This window comes from Simochromis diagramma, unplaced genomic scaffold (genome assembly GCF_900408965.1).
Source record: "Simochromis diagramma unplaced genomic scaffold, fSimDia1.1 OVJJ01000293.1, whole genome shotgun sequence".
Taxonomy (NCBI): Eukaryota; Metazoa; Chordata; class Actinopteri; order Cichliformes; family Cichlidae; genus Simochromis; species Simochromis diagramma.
Window position 1 is genome coordinate 16,950,595 of NW_024386801.1, and position 26,225 is coordinate 16,976,819.

Below are 26,225 nucleotides of genomic sequence, written 5' to 3' on the forward strand. Positions count from 1 at the left end.
AAAAGGCCACAGGTATATGACTGTCATAAAAGGATAACTGCCCTTTTAAATGTGTAGTGCTTGATGATCAGTGTCTTGATCTCTTTGTGCTTCCGTCCACTACAGTGTGTATTTTCTGCTAGTACTCTGACAATCTCTCTGTAAAAGTACATTTTAATACAGCACACTGGTGTTTTGAATGTTGTAGCTCATTTAATAGCATAAACAAATTGCAAATTCCTGGCAGTTCTCTTTCATTTCACTATACCACACCAGTTTTACAGAGGTGGGTAACTGGGGTAAGTTGTTAGGATGGAAATCCACAGCTTCCTTTCTCAGTATATGTATCAAATTGCAATATTTCTAATATAATATTTTTGAAAATGGGCTTTATATTATAAACAAGCTTCGGGGGAAATTGTTTGAGCAGGTAATCCATCACAGAAAGGTTTTGTCTCTTTTTTATTTCCTCCTTTTTCACTTCACCTGCATGGAAAATGGGAAATAGTTTTGAATCAACCTGCACTTGGACACTACAGTACAGCAATTAGACCTTGCCACAAGTAAAAGCAGACATGGTGGGGTGGCTTTTGTAATGGATTACCAAATCATTTGGCAAAATAAGCAAAGTCTAGTATCAGCAAGACAGGAAAAAAAGTTGCTATAAATCCTAAACGGTGTTATCAAAAAGTATTTGGCCCCTTCCTGATTTCTTTGTGTTACTTTCTCACAGAAACAGAAACGTCCACGACGCAGGACTTTGTTGTGTTCTCAACCTGTGGGTTAAGCCTCTACTAGCAGTGCATATGTAGCTCTTGGAGACCTCTATGAGCCAAGGATCTAGGCCGGTTATCACAATAACAAAGGCAATTACTTTTTCACACAGTCAGGTATGTTTGGATAGATTTTTTTTTACCTTAATAAAGTTACTTATTATTTCAAAATTGCATTTTTTCTTTCTTTCTCATAGTTACCACTGTTGCTTCACTCAAGGACATGAGTTTAACTCCACCATCTGGCCTTTCAGTGTGGAGTTTGCATGTTCTCCCCATGTTTGCATGGGTTGTCTCTGGGTACTCCGCCTTCCTCCTCCTCGCCAAAGACATGCAGTTAGTGAGTTTGGGTTAATTGGTGATTCCAAATTGCCCATAGGTGTGAATGTGAGTATGAATGGTTTTCTGTCTCTGTGTCAGACTGTTGACCTGTCCAGGGTGTACCCCCACCTCTTGCCCTATGGCAATTAGGAAAGGCTCCAGCGCCACCCAGCAGCAACCCCCCCTCCCACAACCCTGATAAGGATTTGGTTTTTACTCTGGTTATTTTCATCTATTGTTAAAATGTGTTTGATGATCTGAAACATGTAACAAATATGCAAAAAAAAATTTAAAAAAAAAGGGGGGGGGGGGGTGCTCTGTGTGCTGGGTTTGGGTTAAGACTGTAGTACTACTATAGTAAAGCATATGTAGTTCCTGGAGTCCTCTATCAGCCGAAGACGTAGCAACCCCTTCTTAGAATTATCGCAACAAAGGGCAAGTCTTTAGTGCTGACCAATCCTAATCTTATCTAATAAGAGATAATATGCCATAAAAGGAATGAAGAATGTCCAACATGAAAGCCAGGACCCTGCCATGCTTCCAGTCCAGCTGGCTGGAGAACAGTCAGAGGGCAACTTCCCATGCCTTTCAGTCCACCAAAAACAACTAAGCCTCATTCCTTCACTCCACCTCAAATCTACATTTGGGCTTTAACAAGTAAACGCAGCATGAGCTGACTTGCAAGCTAATAGGTGAAGGAAATTGGAGTGGCCGAGGTCGCATTCAAACAGTGTTAATCTTGTTGTTGGGGGTGTAGCGCAGCTCCTTTGAAGCTCCTTAAAGCTGGTCTTGCCACGTCTATGTCAATCTGCAGAGGGTCACAAACACATCAAAGGCAGACTGAAATCTGCCCCGTGGGACACAAAGGAGTTTGTAGAACAACATTAAACTCAATTAACATGGAGCTACCGAGCAAAAAAGGCGTAGAACATTAAACCTTAGCTGGAGCTGCTACTCAGTATATAAGGAATAACAGTTACTATACTTGTTCAGTTATGCAAGTTGACCTGAATGCAGGAAGGTGTATGCGTAAATGTTTTGACCTCTGGTGATGAGAAAACCATTCTCCATGCCTTATGTTTATAAGAGGGCTTTTTACGTCAACATTATGCCCCTGACGGATATAATCACACATATTGTTACATGGGCAGTGTCACCAGAATATATAATATAAAGAAGCCAGAATATACATTAAAAGATGGTAAATAAAACTGCATTTTCCTTCACAATGTTCTGGCTGTGAGGGGCCTTGAAACACATTTTAACAATAGAAACCTGAGAGTTTGTGATTACTGTCATTTGATTACAGGAGTAGTAACAAAAGAACAACTAAAATGTCAGGTTTCAGTCAGAAGTAGAAATACTGCAAAACCTACTAGCTTTAATTCTGATTTGAACACAAAAAAGTACCATTTGATGTCTGAATTGATAATTCTGGTCATGCAATACCATTTAATCATTAAAACTAAAATGTATTTGGTAACTTGAAGGCAATATTTTTTAATAAAACAGTACACACACCACATTCTTTGTGCCATCTGGCACATATCCAATTGTTTAGGAAAATTGGAGCTTTAATCCAATACCCTCTTCTCCACTGTGACAGCTTGGTGCATCCTGGGAATCTGAATATGTGCGTTGGCGTTTTGCAAGTGGGAATATATTGTCAAGAGACTGGAGTTGAGAATCTTGACAATCGGGTGAAGCAGTCTGAATCATCTCTGGTTTGATTTCTGGAAAGGTCTGATCAGGGTAGATGAGCTTCAGATAATCTTCAAAGAGTTCTTTAAATCTCCTACATGTCACGGCAAGTTCAGTGTTACTCTGGCACTGAAGGAAGATAAAACGAAAAGGATGAAACAGTTTTAATAACAGATGTCAAGAACTGAATAATAGTTATTGTTGCAGAATATTTGTCTATGGTACCTCACTGCAGGCCACACAGTTTCCAAAGATGAGCCTGAGGTCTAATACAAACTCTGCGGGGTTTTGATAGCACATACTCTGCTCAGCCTCTAGACGGTTTTTCACTGTGGAAAAACTCACTGGTCCCTTTATAGTCAGACTGTCATCAGCATGTACCTGTAGTATTTAGAAAGGAAATGATAACAGAACAATAACACATTATTGGCATTTTAGTTTTTTCAAATCTGTGGTGTCCATCGACATGTAAACAGCATGCACATGGGACTATGGAGTTTTACCCTGTTTTGCCATGTAAAAGTTAAAATAAACAGCTATTTCAAGCCAAACCACCAGAATCACACTGACCCCTTAAGTCCAATTATCAAACACTGCAAGTTCTGGGCCTGCAATGAACTTACGGTTTATTTACAGTAAAGCTGCTCTGCCTCTGATTTCTAATTTCTGTCATCACTGATAAATATGGTGTATTACATACAATTAAAATTACAGTTACAGTAACTCCATCTGACAGTAATCCTGTTCATTTTTCCACTATAGTCAGTCTTACTTTCAGACTCACCAAGAGAGATGCAGACTTTTGAAAGACTGAGTTGAGCTCACTGCAAAACAAGTACAGCAACAGCCTCTCACACTTCTGCAACACAAAAAATAAGCCTGAATTAATACATGTCAGAACAACCAAACACATTTCTCCCATCTGTGGTGTGTCAAGCAGAATATTAAACTGGTAAGAGTCGTCTCTCAGGATCTCTCAACACCATTCTGCTTTGTGTCAGCCCTTGCACTCTTACCAGTTGTTATCAGTTATTAAATGCATGATGCAATGTCAGGCATCTAGCCCTTCAGATACTAAGTTTAACAAACCACTGTTTTAAAGCAATGTAAATGTTTTACCATAAAAATAACAGCCTTGAAATCCTTTTGATGGTAAACTGATTTGTAACAGGGTGAATGACGTCTTTATTTCTACTCCCTGCCTCCAACGCCTGTTCTGGCAGTGTTGTACTTGGAAGTGCAGGTGAAATCTCCTGGGAAAATGAACTGCGTAGCTGAAGACTGAGCCAGCAGACAAGACCCTAGTGTGACAGCACAAGTCTTGGTTGCACGTAGGAGAAGGCAGTGCACTGCAGAAGCAGATGAGAATATTAGCTAACCTAACAGCTATCACGTACAGGTTGACTACACATTTACTTTTTCCATCAAACATTTGCTTTATGCATGTTTTTTTTTTTTAAAAAAAACAGAACTTTTCTTGTTAAGATAACAAACACAAAATTAGACAAGGAACTCCCTTCTAACCCAAGCTATTTAAATTTCAATTTTATTTATACAGCACAAATCATAACACGCTTCAAGATGCTTTATACTGTAAGGTAGACCCTACAATAATAGAAAATCCCAACAATCATATGACCCCCTGTGAGCAAGCACTTTGGCGACAGTGGGAAGGAAAAACTCCCTTTTAACAGGAAGAAACCCCGGCTGAACCAGGCTCAGGGAGGGGCGCCCATCCGCTACGACTGGCTGGGCAAGAGAAAAAAGACATGAAAAAAAAAAACATGCTGTGGAAGAAAGCCACTTGGCAGATTGTACTTCAACTTGATGGTTCAGTTCCCAATTGACTGACACTCCTGTTCAGGGAAAAGCAGATGAGCTGCACTATTTTACTATTTACAACTACTATTTTTTATTGGTGATGGTACCCATGATTTAAAATCTTACATTTAGGAACATAAGCGCTGGTTACAAATTAAAGTAATGTCGTATAAACTAACAAGTTTTCTGCCTCCTACACACTATAATCAAGTAACATCCCCACATAAACCGAGACGAGTATTTCTATAAATGTAAAGTTATCTGAAATGTGCTAAATGTGAGAATGAAAAGACCAAATTTGAACATTCAGACATTCGGCCTATATTAAGACAACATAACTGGTGGATCAAACTGAGGTAAGATGGGATGATCTATCTTATTGCAGAGAACGCAGCTGTATTTATGGTTTATATCTTATATAATGTAGTCATAATGATAATTGGTGATTCTCTGTTAATGAATGATTTGTTTTTTAAAAAAGATGCTGCTTACTGGTGTTTTACAAAACGGCTGTAAATTTGGAAAATACGTGACTTATCAGATTATGCTGAATTCTGAACTTAATTTGAATTACTTGGCATTCAAGTCATTTGGCTATTGTAGTATTATCATTATTATAATTACATAAATGGTAGTAAATCATTTTTTTTTAAAAAAGCACTGACTCGTTTGTCCACAGGGGAAAATGCTCCTTCAAAATCCGTCTCCTTCTTTATCGTTTTGGCTTCCGGTTTGCAGACATACTCCATCTCAGGCATTAACAGGTCACAACAGAAAGTGCAAAACCATTCCCTGCTGAAAAAGAGACCATTTACAGACTGAAAACAACAGCCAGTAAGCAGTAACTCACATCAACAAGTGCATAATGCTGCAGTCAGATGTAAATCTCACACCTCCAAGATGTAAAAATCAACTTGCCAAAAGTGGATTTGTTCTGACGTGCTTTTAATTCCACAAAGAAAACAAGCGATTGAATTGCTATTAAAATGAAAACATATGAGCTGTGACATTTTCATCCAAGACCAGTAATAAATAAAGTTTGATGGAGCTGACCTTGGAGATTTGAGGAGAGCTGGAATGTGGCACGTCAGATGAAAAGCTTTATGACATTTTTGGCAGCACAACAGCTGTCCTGTAGTCTGACACACAGCACACGAGGCCTCATTAGAGTCTTCCAGTTGGGTTTTATTTTGCTCTACCTGCTGCTGTTCCCCCACTGAACTTATATGAGTTGGAGGTCCAGTCTTACTCTGGCCCAGTGGCTCACTTGGAGTGTGTGAAGGGCAACAGGGTTTGTTGTCTGTGCTAAGTATACAAGTCTGGACATCTTCACCTTGGGAATTTATTTGGGGTTGGTCATCTGTGCTGTCGGGGAGGCTGGCTCTTTGTTTGGGATGTACCTGAAAACAAGAAAACAAGATCTGAAAATAACATAACCAACATTTTACAGATTTATCATGGTGCTGAAAGTTTTCATGCTTGGTTATTACTGAATTATTATTATTATTATTATTAATAATAATAATAATAATAATAATAATAATAATAGTAGTAGTAGTAGTAGTTTTAGTTTACACAGCATTTCCCTGTCTATTCCTTCCACCGTCTTGTATTTGTCAAAGTCAAAGACCATATGTACAGTTATACACAGGAATTTGAAATTGCAATGCTCCCTCAGTGTACACTAAAAATCTAAAGGGAGAAAAGGGGAAAAAATAATCAAATAAAATAAAAGTCTTATGTACAAGACAATACAATACTATACAATTATTTATGCATGTATTATTAAATATGATTTATGCATCACTGCCTTTTCCAGTCTTTGATATCATGTCTAGTTTGAGTCTTCTTGTCTATGAGTTTAATCTTTGTCTTCTGGTTATTTCCTGTTTTACTTTGAAGGTGAGGTTGTGTTTCCTCCTACTTTCTGTTCTTCCTCCCCCTGTGATTGCCATCCTTGCCCAAATTGTTTTCACATATTGCTCATTGCTTTTACCTGTGTTCTTCTACTTCCTGCTGCTTGCTGAGTTAACTAGTCCCCTGTGTATATATATAATCCTGTGTTCCTCTTTGAGAAACACTGACTAAGCCCATTTTATAGGTGGACACCCGATTTGTTGATGTACTGATCAAATATGGACGTTTAAAGGGAAACTTTGGTTTTCATTTGCCAGTCATTCATAATATTCAATTCATTTATGCAGCTCCAAATCATAACAACATCCACCTTAAGATGCTAAACAATCACAATCATCTTTTTAATCACTTTTAGCCAGATTGTTTAACACAATCTTGGAAAGTGGGAGGATGCCTGAGGAATGGAGAAGTGTACTGATATTGCTGTTCAAGAATAAGCATGATGTGTAGATCTGTAGTAACTATAGAGGGATAAAGGTGATGAGACATACCATGAAGTTATGGGAAAGAGAGGTGACGATCAGTAAGCACCAGTACAGTACAAGTCCACTGAAGTCTGCTTCAATCACTACTCTCTCCCTCCTGGGGACACAGTCTAAACACTTCATCCACCTCACTCCAGAATTCCCCTTTCTGTTCTGACATCCAACCTGTGAGACATATGCGCTGACAACATTCAAGGTGACCCCTTTTCCAGCTTCATACTCATAATTCTGTGTAATACCACCTTCACCTCAACAATACTAATCTTTTCCTTCAAGATTACTCAATTTCTCTTCGATACCATGGTAGAATCCACCTCCAATGGTCTTGGCCTTGCTTGCCTTCTACCAGGTTTCCTGTCCCAAAAAATAAATCTACCCTACTTCTCTCCATCATGGCATCCAATCTGCTCCCTTTATCAGTCATAGTACCTACATTTAAAGTCCCTACTCTCACCTCTCAAACTCCTGTCTTTCCTTCTTTCTCACTGCCTCCTAACACGCCTTTCCCCGTTCTTCTCTCTCTCTTGGCTCTCGGCGAAGGCGGTCGCACTTTTTTCCTCTCCTCCTTCCCCTTATCTTCCCTGCTTAGCCTCTTGTCCTTGTCTTGTCTCGTGTGTATTACTTTCCCTCGAACAGTCTCTCACTGTCGTTCTCTAAAACCTAAAAGAGAATTATGGATGGGAGATTGAGAGACCAGTGTCTGAGCTGCTCGCATAAAAAGAAAATTGACAACATCAACATGCGGACACCACTTGTGACAAACAAAAACTCCCTGATAACGACTGTGTGATGACTATTCTTCCCATCCTATGCACACATTTCCCTTCCCCTTCCAATGCCTTCGATGCTTGTTGCCTCCTGGGAACACGAGGCGGGTCTGGGCCCGCGCTGGAGAGTCGGCGCAGTGGCAGGATGGCTGCTGTGTTGCCTAGGATTACTCCTTATCCCCTACCCAACCCTGTTGCTGGTCACGTGCTCTATAATGTTGTACTGTGGACATTTATGTGCTTTTCTGTGCAGAGGAGGTTTTTTTTGTTTCCTGTTCTCATGCTGTCCTCCTGTAGCCCAGCATGAGTAGAGGTCTCTTTTTTTCCTCTTGTACCTTTCCCATTGTAGTGTACATTGGGTGGCTGTAGCTCAGGTGGCAGAGCAGGTCAGCCACTAATCAGAAGGTCGGTGGTTCGATCCCAGGCTGCCACCTAGCTGCATGCCAAATATCCTTGGGCAAGATACTAACCCCATGTTTGCCTACTGGTGGTGGTCAGAGGGCCCGGTGGCGCCAGTGTCCGGCAGCCTCGCCTCTGTCAGTGCGCCCCAGGGCAGCTGTGGCTACAATTTAGCTTGCCATCGTGAATGGGTGAATGACTGAATGTAGTGTGAAGCGCTTTGGGGTCCTTAGGGACTAGAAAAGCGCTATACAAATGCAGGCCATTTTACAATTCAGTGTTTTTTCTGTAATGCAACCGTTCTCTGACTTGTATGTTCTCTGTTGTATGTGTAAGGTCGGGGGGCAGGTTCATTCCACTGCAGGGCAACCTGCCACTGCATGTGGCGAATAAACTTTGAACTTGAACTTTCTTTCATTGTCTTCAGCTTACAGTAGCACAGTTTTCAAAGGGACCCTATTGGCCAACAAGACCAAAGGCAGTTGTTGTTAATGCCGATCTAATATGGAAATCTCATTCTTTAAGATATGCATGGTTGAACTGGCCAAGATTTACCCTTCTTTATACAACCCTCACTGCTTATCCGGGCTTGGGAACAGCAGTAGGAATACACTGACTTGTGACTTGTGAAGTTACAGATAAGAGCAACTAGCAACAATACAAAATCTATACAGTATTTGAAATAAATCATTCCCTTCTTACATAACTACTTTCATCATCTGGCTCATCTTTGATGACAATTATAGGCCTTGGAGATGATCGTTGTCTCTTCTTTGCAGCAGATCCCACTGCTCCACTAGCCTGGTGTATTTCTGGGGCTTTCCAAAAAATGCTGCTTGGGAACAAAGCAAAAATCAATCAAAGATAAATTCACTTAAGAGACCCATAGCACAGAGTTAATAGTGCCATAACAGAACAAAGAGATAATCTGTGCTTGTATACTTGCAAAAGTGTGCATACTGCTCCCCCCTACCTTGTTTTTTTCTGGGATACTGGAGTGTACACCGCTGAACTTTGATGTCCTGGTGCTTCAGAAAAGTTTACAATGCATTTGTCCATTATAAAAAATACAACATTACACATATTCTCTATGCTACAAAAAACTGCAAAAAAACCAATATGCAAAAATAATTGCAAACATACCATTTCTGCTTGACAAGGAAGTTTCTGCTCCCTGAGGATAGTTTGGTTTCACTGTATACATTGGACCAGTTGAATCATTTCTCCTGGTCATATATGTGGGCTCAGTCTAAACACACCATTGCAAATCAATTACTTAAAAGCAGATATTATACCATGACAATGCCTTCAGTCAATACAGGAAGTTGCTTACCCTCTGTTGTGAATGAGGTAAACTGACACTACCACTGAGGGGTGGCGGAGTTATTTGTGCATAGAAAGGTGTAGAGAAAAATCCATCCATGGGCTTGGTTTGGTAGGTGGAGCCACTTCCTGTCCTTCTCTGCTGATACTATGATGAATGGAGACAATACAGAAAAAGGGAGAGCATGCCACAATCATTTTACTGCATGTGATAAAAAAGGTAATTACGCCGCAATCTAAAAACCCAATGCAATGTGACCACAGTATGCTTTGAAAAGTCTCAATCAGCTTTCCAGATTTGTCTGCAGAAGACTGCTGCTTCTTTACTACTAGTTTCCTGTGCAGCTTTAACAACTTGTTCACATCAGTGGAAAACAAATGTCTGCACTTTACATGCCAGTATTGTCCTGCTGCAGAATTGAAACCCAAACATCCAGTGAAGCAGACTAAACAACTTGAATAAGAAGATATTATCAAGCCTTACTCAAGAAGTTTCCCCTTTGTCCTCTGTTACATGCTGGCTTGCTGTTTGTCATGCAGATTTATTTGATTTACTTTATTTTTGAGCTATAAGTTCATCCAAGACTAAAATCCTTCCTGACAAGGAAAGACATAAATTGCTCAGGATGTGAAAGCTGTCAGCTCTATTTAGGACAATGCCATCTGCTGTCTGTGCTTGTTAAGAAGGCTTGTCAGTCAAACTTAGGCAAGCACACATCCACACTCACACAAAGAAACGCACAGTAACCTGGGGAGAAAGTCCAGGGCTCAGTATGCTCCTAGTTGAGCTAACATGGTTGGGCAGAGGCCTCGTAAACCTGTGGTCTGGTTGGGGAGGAAAACTGTGGGAGGGAGAGCCTCTCTGTAGGGGCCCTGGGACAGTTTGCTGTAGTTGGATGCTTTGGTGCCATGTGCAGGGGGGAGGAGGTGGTTGGGGCTGCCAGTGAGCTTGGGGGTTTAGCTTGTCCACCTGCATCTGGAGCTGAGCCAGAGTGCTATGGGGAGCTCCCAGGGCAATGCTGTGGGGTGAGCCTGAGGAACTCTGCCCACTGTGGGTGTGCTCATGATGAAAACCACCCAGCTGGTGGCCTGGTACACTCTCCACCATTAAAGTGCCTGAGAGGACATACACACAGAGACAGGATGAGCATAACAGGGAGTGATGAAATATATACAGTACAGAAAGAAAATTCCAGAGAACTGTAGGGAGATATATGTAAAACTCGAGGCAGTTAGTAAGTAAAACTATGCTAACTTGGGTTACAATTGGATATAAGCAACAATTTCAATTAATGTGTTCCATTTAATCAGTTACTGTATAAACTGTGAAAAATCCACATGTGATGGCATTAGTTTGCTTGTTTTTATATTTCAAAATGCTATGTATCCAGTTTACAGTTATGGAAATTCTGCTTTCCTCAGACACTTCTGTTGACTAAATTAGACAAATGTTGCATTTCATTATGATTGTCAGCCTCAGATGAATATAAACAGCTAGACAAGGATTTTCATTTAATGCTGAGCTCTGCTCTCAATGAATCCTTCATTTAGATAGATAGATACTAGGGGTGCAACGATACACAAAATTCACGGTTCGGTTTGGTTCGATACTTTGGTGTCACGGTTCGATATTTTTTCGATACAAAAAAAATGTTCATGCCTTTTTAATTTGTCATTTATTAAAATTATAAATATATATTTTAACTCAAAAGTACAGTTTTTAAATTTAATGTTGCTGAAACAAAAGTAATTAAAAAAATAAATATATCTCAGGGCTCTCAAAATTTCAAAAAAGAGCAATTTTTTGATTGATGTTTTGTTTCCTGTTTTGTTTCCTTTACAATATTATACATTAAAGTATAATATTGTAAAGGAAACAAAACATTAATCAAAAAATTGTTGAAAAACAAATTACAACATTGTATAAAAATTACAATCATCAACTCAAATACTTGGTTCTAATTGAACAGAAATTTCTATGAACTTGTAAGAACTGTGTAGGACATGAATCAGTCTGTGTCAGATCCTGAATTTGAAATTTCCGCTGAAGTCACGGGTAAGAGACAAGTGGAACCAAGATCTAGGCCATTTGCTTTTTGAAGTTTGCAAAGACTGCTAAATTTTGCCAGTGGTAGTTCACTCTTTGCAACATAGTACGCTGTTCTAAACAGATTTTTCAGGTTTATTTTTAGTATGTTATTTGGAATTGGTGTTTGTTCTGGGAAAGATATTGCAGACTGAGCAATAATGCATTTCTTGCATTTCTCATGGCTTCTAATGGGGGCCTTTCTTAAAATGACTGGTCCCAGTAACAAAGGCGCTTGTCGACTCAGAAATCGAGAGAAAACCAACAACACACCCGGCAGAACATTATGTTATTTACACGGGTGCACATAAGTGGTCCGCATGTGCGCATTCGCTGTCAAAATAAAAGACGCGCACCAGATAAGAAGTTGCAACGCGCGTTTGCGTCCATATAAAAAGCACTGTTTTTGTCCGCTAGAGTGGGATTTTCATGGCACATTCTGCACCACATCTCTGTGCGTTCATCATTTGTTTGAAGCCAGCTCACCTCCTGCAACCACTTTTCCGAGAATACGTGCTTCTTTTGTGGTTCGGACTCCTTCTGACATTTCTTTGGAAGTAGAGGAACACCAAAGTAATTGCTTAAAGGAGCTTCTTCGACATCTTTAAGAGTTTTAAACAAATGTCTGTCCTCCTCCAGAAAATCTTATGTATGCAAACACGCATTGCAACTTCATATCTTGTGCGCGTTTTTTTTTTTTTTTTGACAGCGAATGCGCACCTGCGGACCACTTATGTGCAGCCCCGGTTATATAGCTCGTCATATTGCAGCCACAGAAATTCTTTTGTCCATGAAACCATAAAGCTGCACTTTCTTTTTGCCTTATAGTCTGATTTTTCATAACTTTTCCGTTTTGTGGTAAGCTTTTCTTTGGCTGTCACTTCTTCACCCTGACCTGTCTTATTTGGCTCAGCAGAACTAAAATATATATCCTGCTGCTTTTACACACACACACACATAACGGTCAGCGATTCTCTGCGCGATCAACCTCTCATATGTTTAAGCTTGCTGCGGGAGATTTCACTTGTCATGTTTGCATAGTAAGCTAACGATTGATAAGACGATGTCAGAGGAATTGGTGCGCAAATTATCATCACTCACCAATCAGTGCTGTTGCTCTCTAGCGATTTTGCAAGCCCTGTATCTGATTGAGGAATCACTCATCTTTGGAAAAGAGAGTTTATTACAGAGAAATAGCTCTTTCCAAAATAAAAGCTATACTATACGCTTCTTCTGGGCTATATTCTCAGCAGCATATTGTAGCGGGTCAGGGCTGTTCGGGCTTCTGTTTGTACAGTTATGTTTTGTTTATGTTGCCATAGTGACGGGTGACGCCCTCTCGCTGCGACGGTGTGTCCTTCCGGGTCAGAGGGCGCCCTGTGTGTTGTTGTTGTTGCTGTGCGGTTGCTGCGCTGAGCAGTTAGCTAGCGGCAGTGTTCTTCTGCAGATGTCAATAAACGGCTGTGCTCCCTGGCTAGCTCACGGGAAGCAAGACCAAACAACACCTCCGTCTCCTCGTTGTCTGAGCTCGCCACATTGGTGTCAGAAGTGGGATGATGGTGGCACCCCATGTTCTGACCCGAGTGACTTTTCCCCCGCCGGTCGTGACCGGCCAGTGCGCCAAAAGAAGGCACCTGGACATTTGCAAAGTGAAAGCAAAAAACAAGCGCAAATTCAAACGCGATTTCAATATGTCACATATTGACAGTGGCTCACCGATGCCAATGACATAATTACCCGGCTACATTTCCGAAAGAATGCAAAAGCATTGACATATATTTTTCCTTCCTACGATAGCCCGACGGGCAGGGCAGAGATAGATTTTGGTAGTACGACTGGAAAAATCGCTAGCCCCGGGACGTCGGGCTAGCGATTTTGCAAGCCCTGTGTTACAGGCATGGCCCTTTAAGGATGAAGCCTGATGGGAAATGTATTCGGGATGTGTGTAGCGGGACTGCCTGGTGTGTGTGTGTGAAGAGAGAGAGCGGAGAAGGGGAAAAAGTAACGGTTAGCTACAGAAGAGACGAAAAGAAAATAAATAAAAGGAATATAATAACTCCCTCGACAGCCAGAGTTGTGTCGGCGATGCTCGCTGTGAGTAAACTGTTTCAGCCCACTGTACGCGGTGTTCGTGCCTTAGAGAAGAAATAAAGTTCGGTGAAGCAGTTTCCTACGCCTCCTTCGATCTTTTTGCTAGCGGAGTTGACCTGTATAGTAAGCTGTTGCCGGCTACGAGTCAGTTACGGAACCTTCAAGTAACTGCCAGAGGTTTCCTTACTACGGTTCGGGGCCGCGGATCTGGCGCGGTAACACCTGTATCTGATTGAGGAATCACTCATCTTTGGAAAAGAGAGTTTATTACAGAGAAATAGCTCTTTCCAAAATAAAAGCTATACTATACGCTTCTTCTGGGCTATATTCTCAGCAGCATATTGTAGCGGGTCAGGGCTGTTCGGGCTTCTGTTTGTACAGTTATGTTTTGTTTATGTTGCCATAGTGACGGGTGACGCCCTCTCGCTGCGACGGTGTGTCCTTCCGGGGTCAGAGGGCGCCTTGTGTGTTGTTGTTGTTGTTGCTGTGCGGTTGCCGCGCTGAGCAGTTAGCTAGCGGCAGTGTTCTTCTGCAGATGTCAATAAACGGCTGTGATCCCTGGCTAGCTCACGGGAAGCAAGACCAAACGACACCTCCGTCTCCTCGTTGTCTGAGCTCGCCACATTGGTGTCAGAAGTGGGATGATGGTGGCACCCCATGTTCTGACCCGAGTGACCCCGGCCGGTGCGCCAAAAGAAGGCACCTGGACATTTGCAGGACTTTGTGTGGGGTAATGGGGTCGTCGGGGACGACTGACCCCTTAGGTGGGGGCTATGTAGCGGGTCAGGGCTGTTCGGGGTTCTGTTTGTACAGTTATGTTTTGTTTATGTTGCCATAGTGACGGTGTGTCCTTCCGGGTCAGAGGGCGCTCTGTGTGTTGTTGCTGTGCGGTTGCTGCGCTGAGCAGTTAGCTAGCGGCAGTGTTCTTCTGCAGATGTCAATAAACGGCTGTGCTCCCTGGCTAGCTCACGGGAAGCAAGACCAAACGACACCTCCGTCTCCTCCTTGTCTGAGCTCGCCACAATATTAAACATATCAGGTCCCCATAAGGAGAATCATGTGCTAACGGCTGTCTAAATGACTCGGGTAAAGTTTGTAGCATGCATCCTTGTTCTTTTTGTCTGCTTCCACTTGTCTTTGCACTAGGATGATGTCGGCGTAAATGTGCAGTCATATTCGTTGTGTTCCCACTAGTGCTGTCAGCGTTAATCTCGTTGAAATGACGTTAACGCCACAACACGGCAAATCTCCGTTAACGAGCTACCCCTGCATGGGGCTAGACGGCCAACATGTTAACGAGCTAACTGCGCTAACACACTAGTTCCCACCCATGTAATTGAGCATTGCGTGGCACATCCAACATACTGTTTTACTTTAGTCCATGACCTTACCTTCAGGGTCATACGTCACATGAAAACCAAAATAATTCCAAACGCCAGATCTGAATGAGGGTGGTGGAGTGTCACTACCCGATCCGTACCGGAAACCCGATCGGTACCCCGCATGCGCGAAAGGTTTCTACTTCCGGTCTTAGCGTTTTACGATAGTTATGGGTCAGAGTATCTGTTAAGATGTTAAGAATAACAAGTATATCTTAAAATGTTTGCAATAATGAAGCATTTCAGTACAATGTAGACAAAAACGAAAAATAAAAAGAAAGTTACGGATCAGGACTCTCCGATCCTTACTGCGCATGTGTAAAGTCTGACCGTACAAATCGGGTCTACCCGATCCGTACCGCGCATGTGCAGATGTTTTCTTCTTCTTCTGTTCGTTTAATGGCAGTTTACTCCCCAGTGTACTAGGATACCGCCACCTGCTGACCGAGCGAATAAACCCTATTATAAACTGAATTATCGTCATTACAAACGTGTGTTAAATCTGATTTAATGATAGTCGAGTGTGTTTATGCTTGTCTGTGAGGAGAGGATTGTTGGAATAGTGATGATGATGATGTGCGCTATCACTGTCAATTGTCAGTAAACACTTAATCTGGCTGATGAATCTACACGTGAGATATTACAAAGTCTGCATTATTAACTCTGTAATTAGGCGCCATTCTTCTTATTTTACGGCGCTGTTGCTCAATCGGGGACGCTCTCTGTTGAGGAGAAAAGCATGAATTTCTTTGTATACGGATTATCCATTGTTTAAATGTCCCGGGCAGTCGAAAAGGAGGCAGAGCTGTTGAGAAATGCTAAATTCAAATTCAAATTTTATTTGTCACACACACACAACCATACACAGTATGACATGGGGGTGAAATGCTTGTAGCTGTACAATGCCCGACCATTAAATGACAGAAGAAAAGTTTTACAATATTTACAATTTACTACAAAAATTTACAAATTAACTTAGGAATTTACAGTAAATGCTAGGAGCTAACTGGGCGCTAACCGTATCATTCAAATATATTGAATGTCGCAATGTTGGCAAAGAGAGGAAGTGACGTAAGATTTGCGCATGCGGGGTACCGATCGGGTTTCCGGTACGGATCGGGTAGTGACAGGGAGGTTCAATTTGCCATGTTGCAAGGAGAGCTTAACTTCTGTCTCGCTAGCTTGCCCTGCGCTCTTCCTTCTGACGATGCTGTCTGTGTTGAACGCTCAGTGGATCTGCGCTCGACAGTGCAGCCTAGGCGGAGTAGTCGAACGCAGATTCACTGAGCGCTCAACACAGACAGCATCGTCAGAAGGAAAGTTGATAAAATAAATTACAAATTTTGTATTGTTCGATACATATGCGTACCGAACCGAAAGCACTGTATCGAACGGTTCAATATCGATACGAGTATCGTTGCACCCCTAATAGATACATTATTGATCCCACAAGGGAAATTTGTGTGTTACAGCAGCATGATGAAGAGTAAAAACAGTACAGTACACACCATGTAAACAACACAATTAAATAAAATGCCACAGGTGCCTAGTAAGGGGGCTTATAGTGTGAGATAGTCCAGGAATTTATATATTTACAACAGTGATAAAAAAACAAAACAATTAACAGTAAAAATGAAGGTAGTTCAAAACAGTCAGAGTAAAACTGACATTGTGTGAGAGAGAAGTGCAAATCCATTAATAAATAATAGGATTTGTCATCCAAGTTTTACTGGCCTCCAGCTAACTCCCCATGACCATCTGACTCTCCTCATGCCTGTTTACTAATACTGTGCAAGTCTCACTTAGATCACCACCACAGATACAATCTTATGGAAGAAGAATTCCCCTAAAATTATTAATTAAAATTGAAATAAAATGTCAAGGTATACAAGTTTACTGGAGCAGAAAACAAATAATCCATTCATTCTCAGGGCTGTGGATCACATCATTTGTTAATCTCTTACCCAAATCAACATTTGAGGCCCAGTAAGAGGCTCGGCACTGGAAGCGTATGGTGCTCTGCGGTACGAATGAAGCACTGCATTTTGCCTGAAGGAGGTTTTCGATCTGAAACAGAATCTGCAAACAGAAGGAATGTTATCAGTCATTTTCAGAGGAGGAACATGCATGCTGCAAAAGCCATATGCTTGCGCTTCATCACATCCGAGACATACTAGGCTTAAAGACGACCTGAGATCAGGAAAACAAGACTGTGACAAGATACTGCTTTATGGCTAATTGATTAAAGAGGCCTCACCAAACGTTTACAGTACAAGAGGGCCGTGCCCCCATTCTTGGCTGTGGCCCATTTGATGAAGTCGATGACATGATCCAGGTGTTGGGAGAGATAGCCAATGTCTTCCTGTTGTTTACGCAAGAGACTCTCATGATCTTTTGTAACAGCCTGCAAAAAAAGAAAACGAAAAAGAGGAGTGCAGTGTTAAAGCAGCTTGAGCGGCGGCACTCTGAGCCTCAAGGCCACACGAAACTCACCATACAAATAACATTCTTCTGGAAACAACACCACAGCAAGCTACAGGACTACAGAGTAAAACTACTCCATGATAGTTTTACTACACAGTATTGTTTTGCTGCATGTAATCGTCTTTGTCATACCTCAAGTTGATCAAGTAGAATTTTGCCCTTTTTGTTTATCGCGAGGATTAAACTGCTGACAGATTTCTTTATTTCATCACAAACAGAAGTACGGTTCTGTTCCACCAGAAGAAGTCTGAAAAACATACATTTAAAGTGTGACTAAGAACAAAATATACATTTATTAATATGGAAGAAGTGACTTTTTTTTAACTAGACATCTTTAAGGAAAAATGAAATACATACCCACTATTTATGGAGTCTGATACCTCTTCTATCAGTTTCTTTTTCTCCTGTAACTGATGAGTCATATGCTCCATGTGCTCTTTGTGGTTTTTATAAGCATCTTCAAGGAACTGATAACTAATTCAAAAACATTAGTGAGTTAATACAGACAGGTTAATATGCATAATATGCATAATGAACTGGGGGGTGGGGGTGTAACTTAATCTCTCAGTGAATTTTTTTCTCCGCCTCAAATGCATCACATGGAGAGATCACAGTATCAATCAAATCAATCCATGAACAGTGGTGAAAAAAAATTGCAATAATAATGTATTGTGAGTGAAGTATTGTGATATCATTTCGAGGGGTGCCTGGTGATTCCCACCTCTGTCAATCAATATTACTGAAACAATGCGGTACCTGTGGTCTTTATGCTTGGTGAGTTGGCAGTCCCGACAGGTAAGCAGGTCACATGTCTCACAAAAGAGTTTAAGTGGCTCTTGTTTGTGGATATGACAGAACATCGGCCTCTGATTCGACACAACACAAACGTCTGGAAAACAGCAAAAGGCTCACCATAGTTATTTTTAAACTAATTCTTACAGTATAAAAAGCATGCAGTGCATACTGATGTATACTTATCATTTTGCCCATTAAAATATTGCGGTAGCAAGAATCACATGATACGTCAGCACAGGCATTTAATTTTTTTAAAACAGCTATTGAGCAGGTAGGTTTGAATACCTTGTGATACTTCTGACTTCTGTCTGATCATATGGTCTTTGGTGAATTTGACTCTTTGGTGGGCCTCCACACAGGTGGTGCACAAGTACTCCACACACTCAACACAAAACCCAGCAGCTTCTGTGTTGTCATTGCAGGTCATACAGAGCTATAGAAAGAGGAGTCAAGCATCAAAAGTTAATAAATATTTGGAAACATGACGTGGAGATGATGGCTCGGCACATGTTTTACCATTTCTTGTTCAATCAAGGGAATGCAATGATGACCCTTATCTGCTAAGTTGATATCAGTGAAGTTTCTACTGACAAGCATTGCTTCTGCTGCCCAGATTTCAGAGCTACAAACCAACAGAAGACAAGGTAGCTTTGTTTTTATACAGATATCTCCTTTAATATAGTGTGCACCTGCCCATTAAATCACTGCAAATGGAAATCATCTAGTGCCTTATTCTGGTTCTTACAAGAGCAATGTTTTTTTCTGCATGGCCAATGACAAATAAAAAATACAAGTAAAACTTACGTAGTTATATTTTGATAATTACCCTCAAAAACCCAGCCTGTCCCCAAATTGATATTAATTCATTTGTTACCAACCTGGACTGCTCTCTCCACCGTGCTGCTGGGAGCCTCGAATGACTCCTTCACGAACATATTATCCACCACATCTGCAGCCATACATTCCTGCCTGCACACCGGACAGCGGATCACGTTTACTGGAATCAAGCAGGAGCATAGGTGTTGGTGTAAATCAGTAAAACTGTACATTTCTGGTATTATTTACCATCAGATTATATTTTTTATGACATTTAGACATTTAGGTGATTATGGTTAGAGGTAGCTACAAGCATTTGTAAAATGTATGCAGTTGTGCGTGCAGCTGCTCTGGTTGTAGAAAAGGTTGACAGCCATTAATCGGTCCTTGATCTGTGTTTGTAAACAAAGTGACTCACGTGGTTTGGTCGCGCCGTCGTCGCTCTGGGAGACGGACGGTTCCGTCACGTCCAGATTCCTCGACGGTAAAGGCAAGCACCTCTCGCAGAAAGTGTGCAGGCACGGCAGAAGTTTGGGCTCCTTGCTATGGAAGCTCAGATGACAAACGGGGCACGTGTCCAGGTCATGTTGGTCGAGTGCACCGGACCGCTCCTCTCGCGTGCTCTCTGCTTCGTTCTCGACTGACAGTACAGCAGTATGTCCCGACTCCTGTTTTTCCATCGCATCCATCGGAAACAGTTTCTGTTCTCCAAGTCTAGTTTACTCTGATTCAACGGCACGTACAGGGAGGGTAGTCTGAAGCGTAGGCTATATCTCATTGCTCTCTAGCCGAAGAGAGCGCCTTCTTCGTACCTGCGTTGTCCTCCGCGCGCTCTCTATCAGTTCAGCATTTGTAAGCGTCGAGTGTATTACTGTCTACGTGTGATATTTTGGGGAAAATAATTTTTGGACTGTTGCAACAAACAGGAAGCGCTAAAGAAAAAAAAGGGTACCTGTGTCGCATGCTCGTGTGCCCCAGATGTTGTTGGTCAAATTAGAGCGCACGCGCTCGTTGAGGTAAGAGTGGGGCGGGGTCAAAATCTTGATATGAGAGCCGCTGGCTGCTGTGTGCTGTGCTGTCAGGAGGACAAAGTCCACCGAGCAGCAAGAGTTTGCCTGATTCTTGTTATTCTGAAAATTTACACAGGGTTCAGTTCAGTACAGTAATACTGTGTTGTGCTTCTGGTGACGTTATTTATTTATGGCACTTTATGATAGGCTGTGTGAAATTCAAATGCATTAGGTTTTGTTGGCTTCAGGCTTCAGCCAGGCCTATGGACATTTTTTTGTAACGTTGTAACACTGTTTGCTGAAAAGATACTCACAAAGTGCTGGTGTCATATTCACATTTGATTATGATTATAAGAGTGTTTTTGTTCTCAAGTTAAATGGTATTCTGAAAAGCTGGTGAACTGTTTTAAAAATGGACACACTGTCTGGTAAAGATTAAAGTCACTTGCGCAATTGAGTGGAAGATAATGTCTTCATGGTTCAAGGTTCATGGTCAATCTATGGGTTAGCCTTGAGAGAAGTGCGCTGCAGTTCAATTGTCCACATTTTGGACACAAACATGAATCTAACAGCGGAAAGCCACAGAATCCCTTTGAGTGATGGTAACAGTGTTCCACTCCTGGGACTGGGCACCTATGGGGACCCTCAAACGGTGAGGAAAATATCACGTAGTCTCTGTATTTCTACATTTAGAGTGCTGTGTTTGATTCCCTGTTTATGCGAGGCTTGTTTACCTTTAGTGATTTGAGTTTCATCAGTTAAACAGGATCACTGAGAAGTACACACTGTGGCTGTAGCTTAAAAAAATCAAATAAAATGTATATTTTCTGTGAATTTTTTTAAAGACACCCAGAGGTACTGCATTGGACTGTGTCAAGCTGGCCATAGATGTGGGCTACAGGCACTTTGATGGGGCGTTGGTATATTTCAATGAGCATGAAGTGGGTCAAGCCATTAGGGAGAAGATAGCTGATGGAACCGTTAGAAGAGAGGACATCTTTTACTGTGGAAAGGTAATATTTGTTAGCTTTTGTTTAATCAACTTTCATTCCTATAAACCTATAAGAACTAATCATGTTATTGCAATGGTCTGTTGCCTGGATGTTCAGGTTGTTTAAATTGTTTTTTAAATTTAGCAATGTTATTTTTCTCAGCTCTGGAATACCTTCCATCCACCAGAGTTGGTGAGACCAGCCTTAGAGAAGACATTGAAAGCCTTAAAACTGGACTATGTGGATCTCTACGTCATTGAGCTTCCAATGGCCTTCAAGGTTTCTAAAAAATAATTTTACTAATTTTTACAATAAAGTATTTTTAATTATTAAATGCAAAATTAGATAATAGGGGTTCAAACACAGGAGCTGCATAGCAAATACTTCAAATCTGGCCGTTGCCACATTACACACATTAGAATTAGATAAGATTATGTAGACAGGTGTTTGGTTAAGATTGGGTACCTGGAATCAGTATGTTTCTTTGTTTAAGCGTTTTGACCATGAACACATTGTGTCACCTTAGGTCACTATAAATTATATGCTTAAATAACCACTTTTAATGCAAAGTATTTAATTATGCATATATTTTAGCCTGGAAAGGCCTTTTATCCAAAGGACCAAGATGGAAACTACATCTACCACCACACAGATCTCTGTGCAACATGGGAGGTGAGCTCTATTAAAACAATGGTCATACTATGTAAAGTCTTTGCATATCTACTGCTCATCTCTAATATAATATCACTATGAAATTAAAAATCTGTTGTTTTGTTATGTAAATGTAAATACTTTTTTACATTTGTATTAGCAGCTTGCATGAGAATATGCTTTTCCTCCACATGTCAAGCTAAGCATGACTTCATTGCAGGGCTTGAATGAATGAATCCCGATCAGCACATCAAGGATTTCATTCTTCATGTAGTTATGTTATCATAGGCAGAAAATATTAAAATCAACGAGCAGAACTTAACACAACCTTTGTAGCGACATCATAAAGCCGTCACTACAAATAAAATCTAACGATTGAGCTCTTGAGCCACCTCTAAGTTCTTTATACTTTGATTTTAGGAGCCAGACTTCCATGTGATGTTTAAGAGGTCTTGAGAACCAGTTCTCCAAGCTATTATTCTTAAGTCATTGGGTGGTTTTCATTTCTGCATTTCGGCCAGTGGTGTCGGTGATTCTGTCAAAAAGTGGAATGTAGAACCGAATGGTTATCACTCATTGATTGGCCTTCCGTGACCCCAGATCTCAATGTTATTGAAGCAGTGTTGGGTCATCTTGACAGAATGGAACAAAAAGCAGTCAACACTGAAAGAAGAGCTTTGAATATCCTTCTAGCAGCCTGGAGAACTATTCTTGAAGACTACTTAAAGGAGTTGCAGGCTGTGTTAAAGAATAAAATTGGGCATGTCTAATAAACTTTCAAGCTTGTTAGAATTCTAAAAACTCTATTTTGTTATATGTATAATTTTATATTTTGGTTAGTCTGCACCTATTTCCCATTTTGCAAAATATTTCTTTAAAAGGGAGATGGCTCACGACTTTTGTACTTGCATTTGTACTGCATGCATCTAATAAAATATTAGGTAGGCATTGTTTTATCTTATTCAAGTGTTTTTACATGTTAATACTGGTCAGAGTGTTTTTTTCTGCAGCACATTACTCTCAAGGACAGTGTCATAAACAGTTTTTTTTTCCTTGTGTCTTGTATTTTTTTGGCTATCTCAGTTAGCCTGTAAAGATTACTGCTATCAATCTTTGATAAGATATTAATATTTTCTTCTTTCAGGCTTTAGAGGCTTGCAAAGATGCTGGACTGGTTAAGTCCCTGGGAGTCTCCAACTTCAATCGCAGGCAGCTGGAGCTGCTTCTGAATAAACCTGGTCTCAAACACAAACCCGTATCCAACCAGGTGATCCCAGTTTGTTTGACATCTCAATGAGGGTAGTTTACAAAGTAAAATAGTACTGTACGGCATACATTAGTATTCTGGGTTTTTAATATGAAGGCATTTCTAAAATAGACTCTCTGCCAAAAAATAGTCAAACACTATGCTGAAATACATTTTCTTTCATTAATCTAGATTAAATGGAATAGATTTTACTTTTGATTCCCATCCAGTTTCCTTCCTACTTGTAAGACTGAGCCCTGTCATCTTTTTCCCTTCTTCTTATTTACCTTTAGGTCGAATGCCACCCATATTTCACACAACCAAAACTTCTGGAGTACTGTCGTCACAATGACATCGTGATTGTTGGCTATTGCCCAATTGGCTCCTCCAGAGATGCATCTTGGTAGGTTTGAAAATATATACACTTTTGTAGGCTGGTGTGAGGTTATTGTGATTTTATCCCCCCTGTTACTGTATTAATGTGAGACTGCAAAAATAAAAACAAATTATTGTTGTTACCAAACCCTCAACGTGACCCTAAGCAGAATTCATTTGGTAAATGACATGGTGCGTATTTAACTGTGTCTCTTTTATAGGGTGAATTTGAAATGTCCTCCTCTACTGGACGATGAGGTGCTTGTATCCATTGGGAAAAAATACAACAAAAGTAGTGCCCAGGTGGCCCTGCGCTTCAACTTACAGAGAGGAGTTGTAGTGATCCCAAAGAGCTTCAACCCTGAGCGGATCAAACATAACTTCCAGGTACTGTACCAACATTTTTAACTCTATGTGCACGTAAAGTCAAAGTTATGGTACCATTGCTGCCCGGTTTTAACTCTTACATGCATTTTTGGTTATATTTGACCATTTTGACATTGGAGAACAGTAAATATACCCAAAATGCCACCTTTCTGTCCTGAAATTTGATGATGTTCCCTAAAATGACCCAAAATTAAAACTATTTTAAAATGTTATACTTTTGAACGGGTGCTACAAGTTTTTGTAGGCTGATGCGCAGCCCACATCCTCAACTCTGCTGTTTAAGCCCCAAATGCATTTTCCTTACACGTGTGGCACATTCAAGGCCTTGCAACAGTGTGAGATTTACTGCCAAGAAGCATTGTTACAACAAACAAATAATCCACCAAACACAAATATCCGTAGGTTTTGCGACAAGTTTAGTTATAAGTGCAATTATATTATTAGCCTACATGACTGGTGCTTGTGCTTTGCACCTGTAAACAAAAGTAAGCATTATGTAAGAAAATAATCGAACAATAAACTAATTAGGACCCATTTTGTCTGAGCTAAGTGAAATTAAAAAGAGATTGAAACAGGGATCAAAAGAGGGATTAGAGGCTTTGAATGCTCAGACTATTTTGCAATAAGCAAGTTTTTTACTCTAAGTTTAAAATAATATTGAATTCACAAAGACATGAGGACAGCCTTTAATGTTTGTAGTGATTATACATGGTTATGCAATAAATCCAACCAGTTCCAGAATGGTTTTGCCATTTTCACCTTTAATAAAATCTCATGAAATCGTTATCGCTATTATTTTCATGTCTAAAGTAAATCAGGGCACGAGATTGTGCATAATAGTTATTTTTCTCCCTGCTCTTTGAAACATTAATTAAAAATTAATCCCCCATTAATGTCAGCTAGACTATTTATACACTCTAAATAGATCTGTAGTTCAGACTTTGTTGTAGACACTTAGGAATCCTGGCATGTGTCAAACTGACTACAATCATAATGCAAAGACATGAAATATATACAGTATGTAAGGGTTAAACAGTTGAATGAATGAAATAATGAATGAATGAATGGATGGATTTAAACAGAAGCAAATTATTTTTTTCAGATATTTGATTTTTCACTGACTGAGGAAGAAATGAAAGCCATTGAAGCACTGAACAAAAATATTCGGTTTGTTGAGTTGCTGATGTAAGTACAAGCTTTGACGGACAAATATCTAAACACTTTTTTGTTGTATAATGCATGAACCAAATCCTCGATATTAATGGTAGTAAACACTTTTTTTTTTTAACTCAGGTGGAGTGATCATCCGGAGTACCCCTTTCATGATGAATACTGACCTTTGTAACTTTTACATGATGTACTTGATTTTTAAGAAAGATGGAATAAATAACAGAGAAATAAAAGTTCACACATTTGTTGAACCAGCTTAGTTTAGTTTGCTACCAGTTTGGTACATTTTCCACTCTAAACACTAGAGGTCTCTAGCTCACAGTGGATTAAAAGAAGTCTAACAGGCCCATAATTCATTGTTAATTTCACCAGCATAAACAGCAGCTGACACTAAATCAAATGAACATTTAAGACTAAGACCTTGAGCCACCCTTCATTTCTTTAGATTTGCAAGGAGCCAGACTTTTTTTTTCAAATTTTTTAAAGTGGTCTTGAGCAATAGTTCTCCAAACTTTCTGCAGGTCTTTCAAAGTTTTTCTTTGGATATTGGATAATTGAAAATCATTTTAGTCCAGTACCATTTTCACAGGAATGTATCTTTGGGCACTTTGTTACTAGTAGCCTGTCACAAAAATTCATGATTTGTTCGTGTATTTGAAAAATGCCAGTGATAGCACATACAATAGTACTAACAACAAAAAATGAAATACTATTTTTGCACCAATACAATGATAGCCAAAGAGCTATTGGCAAAACATTTGGCATTTCTCAGCATGCCGTGCGCTGTGTCCTTAAAAAATCTGAGGAAACTGGGTGAGGAGAGGACAAAAGAAAAACCAGGCCTAAAAAAAACTATTGGCAGCAAAAATCTGTCTAAAAGTCATGTCTTCATGAATAGGAAAATATCAAGCAAATGCCCGACATAAGACCTGAGAGATGCATCTGGCCCTTCAGTTTTTATCAAGTCTCATCAAAAATGTTCTCAGTGGAAGAGCGGCTGTCAAGAAGCCATTCTTATCAATCAGAATCAGAATTAGCATACTTTATTAATCCCTAAGGAAATTATGTGGGTGCAGTTGCTCCAGTACAGTAACAGAACAATACAATATGTTACAGATTTAAGAAATAGCACAATATATACAAATCACTTAATATTAAATTATCAAGGATCAAGGACTGACAAAGGTGAATAATAAATATCAAGGATTGACAGAGGTGATTATAAATTAAACTCAACCAACTATATGATTGTGGTGG

At 40.3% G+C, this 26,225-nt stretch overlaps 2 protein-coding genes across 9 annotated transcripts; one reads left to right on the plus strand and one right to left on the minus strand.

Annotated features, from left to right (window-relative positions):
• Positions 1-393: 393 nt before the first annotated feature.
• Positions 394-20,490, minus strand: LOC120730096 (transcription intermediary factor 1-alpha-like). Of its 8 annotated transcripts, XM_040026224.1 has the most exons (19): positions 19,556-20,489; positions 19,200-19,318; positions 18,607-18,754; positions 18,283-18,415; positions 17,884-18,000; positions 17,659-17,773; positions 17,300-17,446; positions 17,007-17,121; positions 10,229-10,602; positions 9,497-9,634; positions 9,307-9,412; positions 9,137-9,191; positions 8,866-8,998; positions 5,649-5,995; positions 5,261-5,390; positions 3,559-3,633; positions 3,000-3,155; positions 2,595-2,903; positions 394-1,881 (listed from the first exon to the last, which is right to left on the minus strand). In XM_040026224.1, exons 1-18 carry the CDS (start codon positions 19,824-19,826, stop codon positions 2,631-2,633), a joined length of 2,952 nt encoding a protein of 983 aa, XP_039882158.1. In that variant the 5' UTR covers positions 19,827-20,489; the 3' UTR covers positions 394-1,881; positions 2,595-2,630. The 8 variants fall into 8 exon arrangements, 6 of the variants coding, with proteins under 6 accessions (XP_039882158.1, XP_039882160.1, XP_039882157.1 ...); XM_040026226.1 differs by lacking the exon at positions 394-1,881 and having other exon boundaries at positions 2,429-2,903; positions 5,261-5,387; positions 19,556-20,490; XM_040026223.1 differs by lacking the exon at positions 394-1,881 and having other exon boundaries at positions 2,429-2,903.
• A 10-nt stretch (positions 20,491-20,500) lies between these two features.
• LOC120730100 (aldo-keto reductase family 1 member D1-like) lies at positions 20,501-25,644 on the plus strand. Its single transcript, XM_040026236.1, has 9 exons — positions 20,501-20,799; positions 20,993-21,160; positions 21,302-21,418; positions 21,734-21,811; positions 22,935-23,057; positions 23,330-23,439; positions 23,633-23,798; positions 24,901-24,983; positions 25,092-25,644. The coding sequence occupies exons 1-9, from the start codon at positions 20,623-20,625 to the stop codon at positions 25,132-25,134; spliced, it is 1,065 nt and encodes a 354-aa protein (XP_039882170.1). The 5' UTR covers positions 20,501-20,622; the 3' UTR covers positions 25,135-25,644.
• Positions 25,645-26,225: the final 581 nt, after the last annotated feature.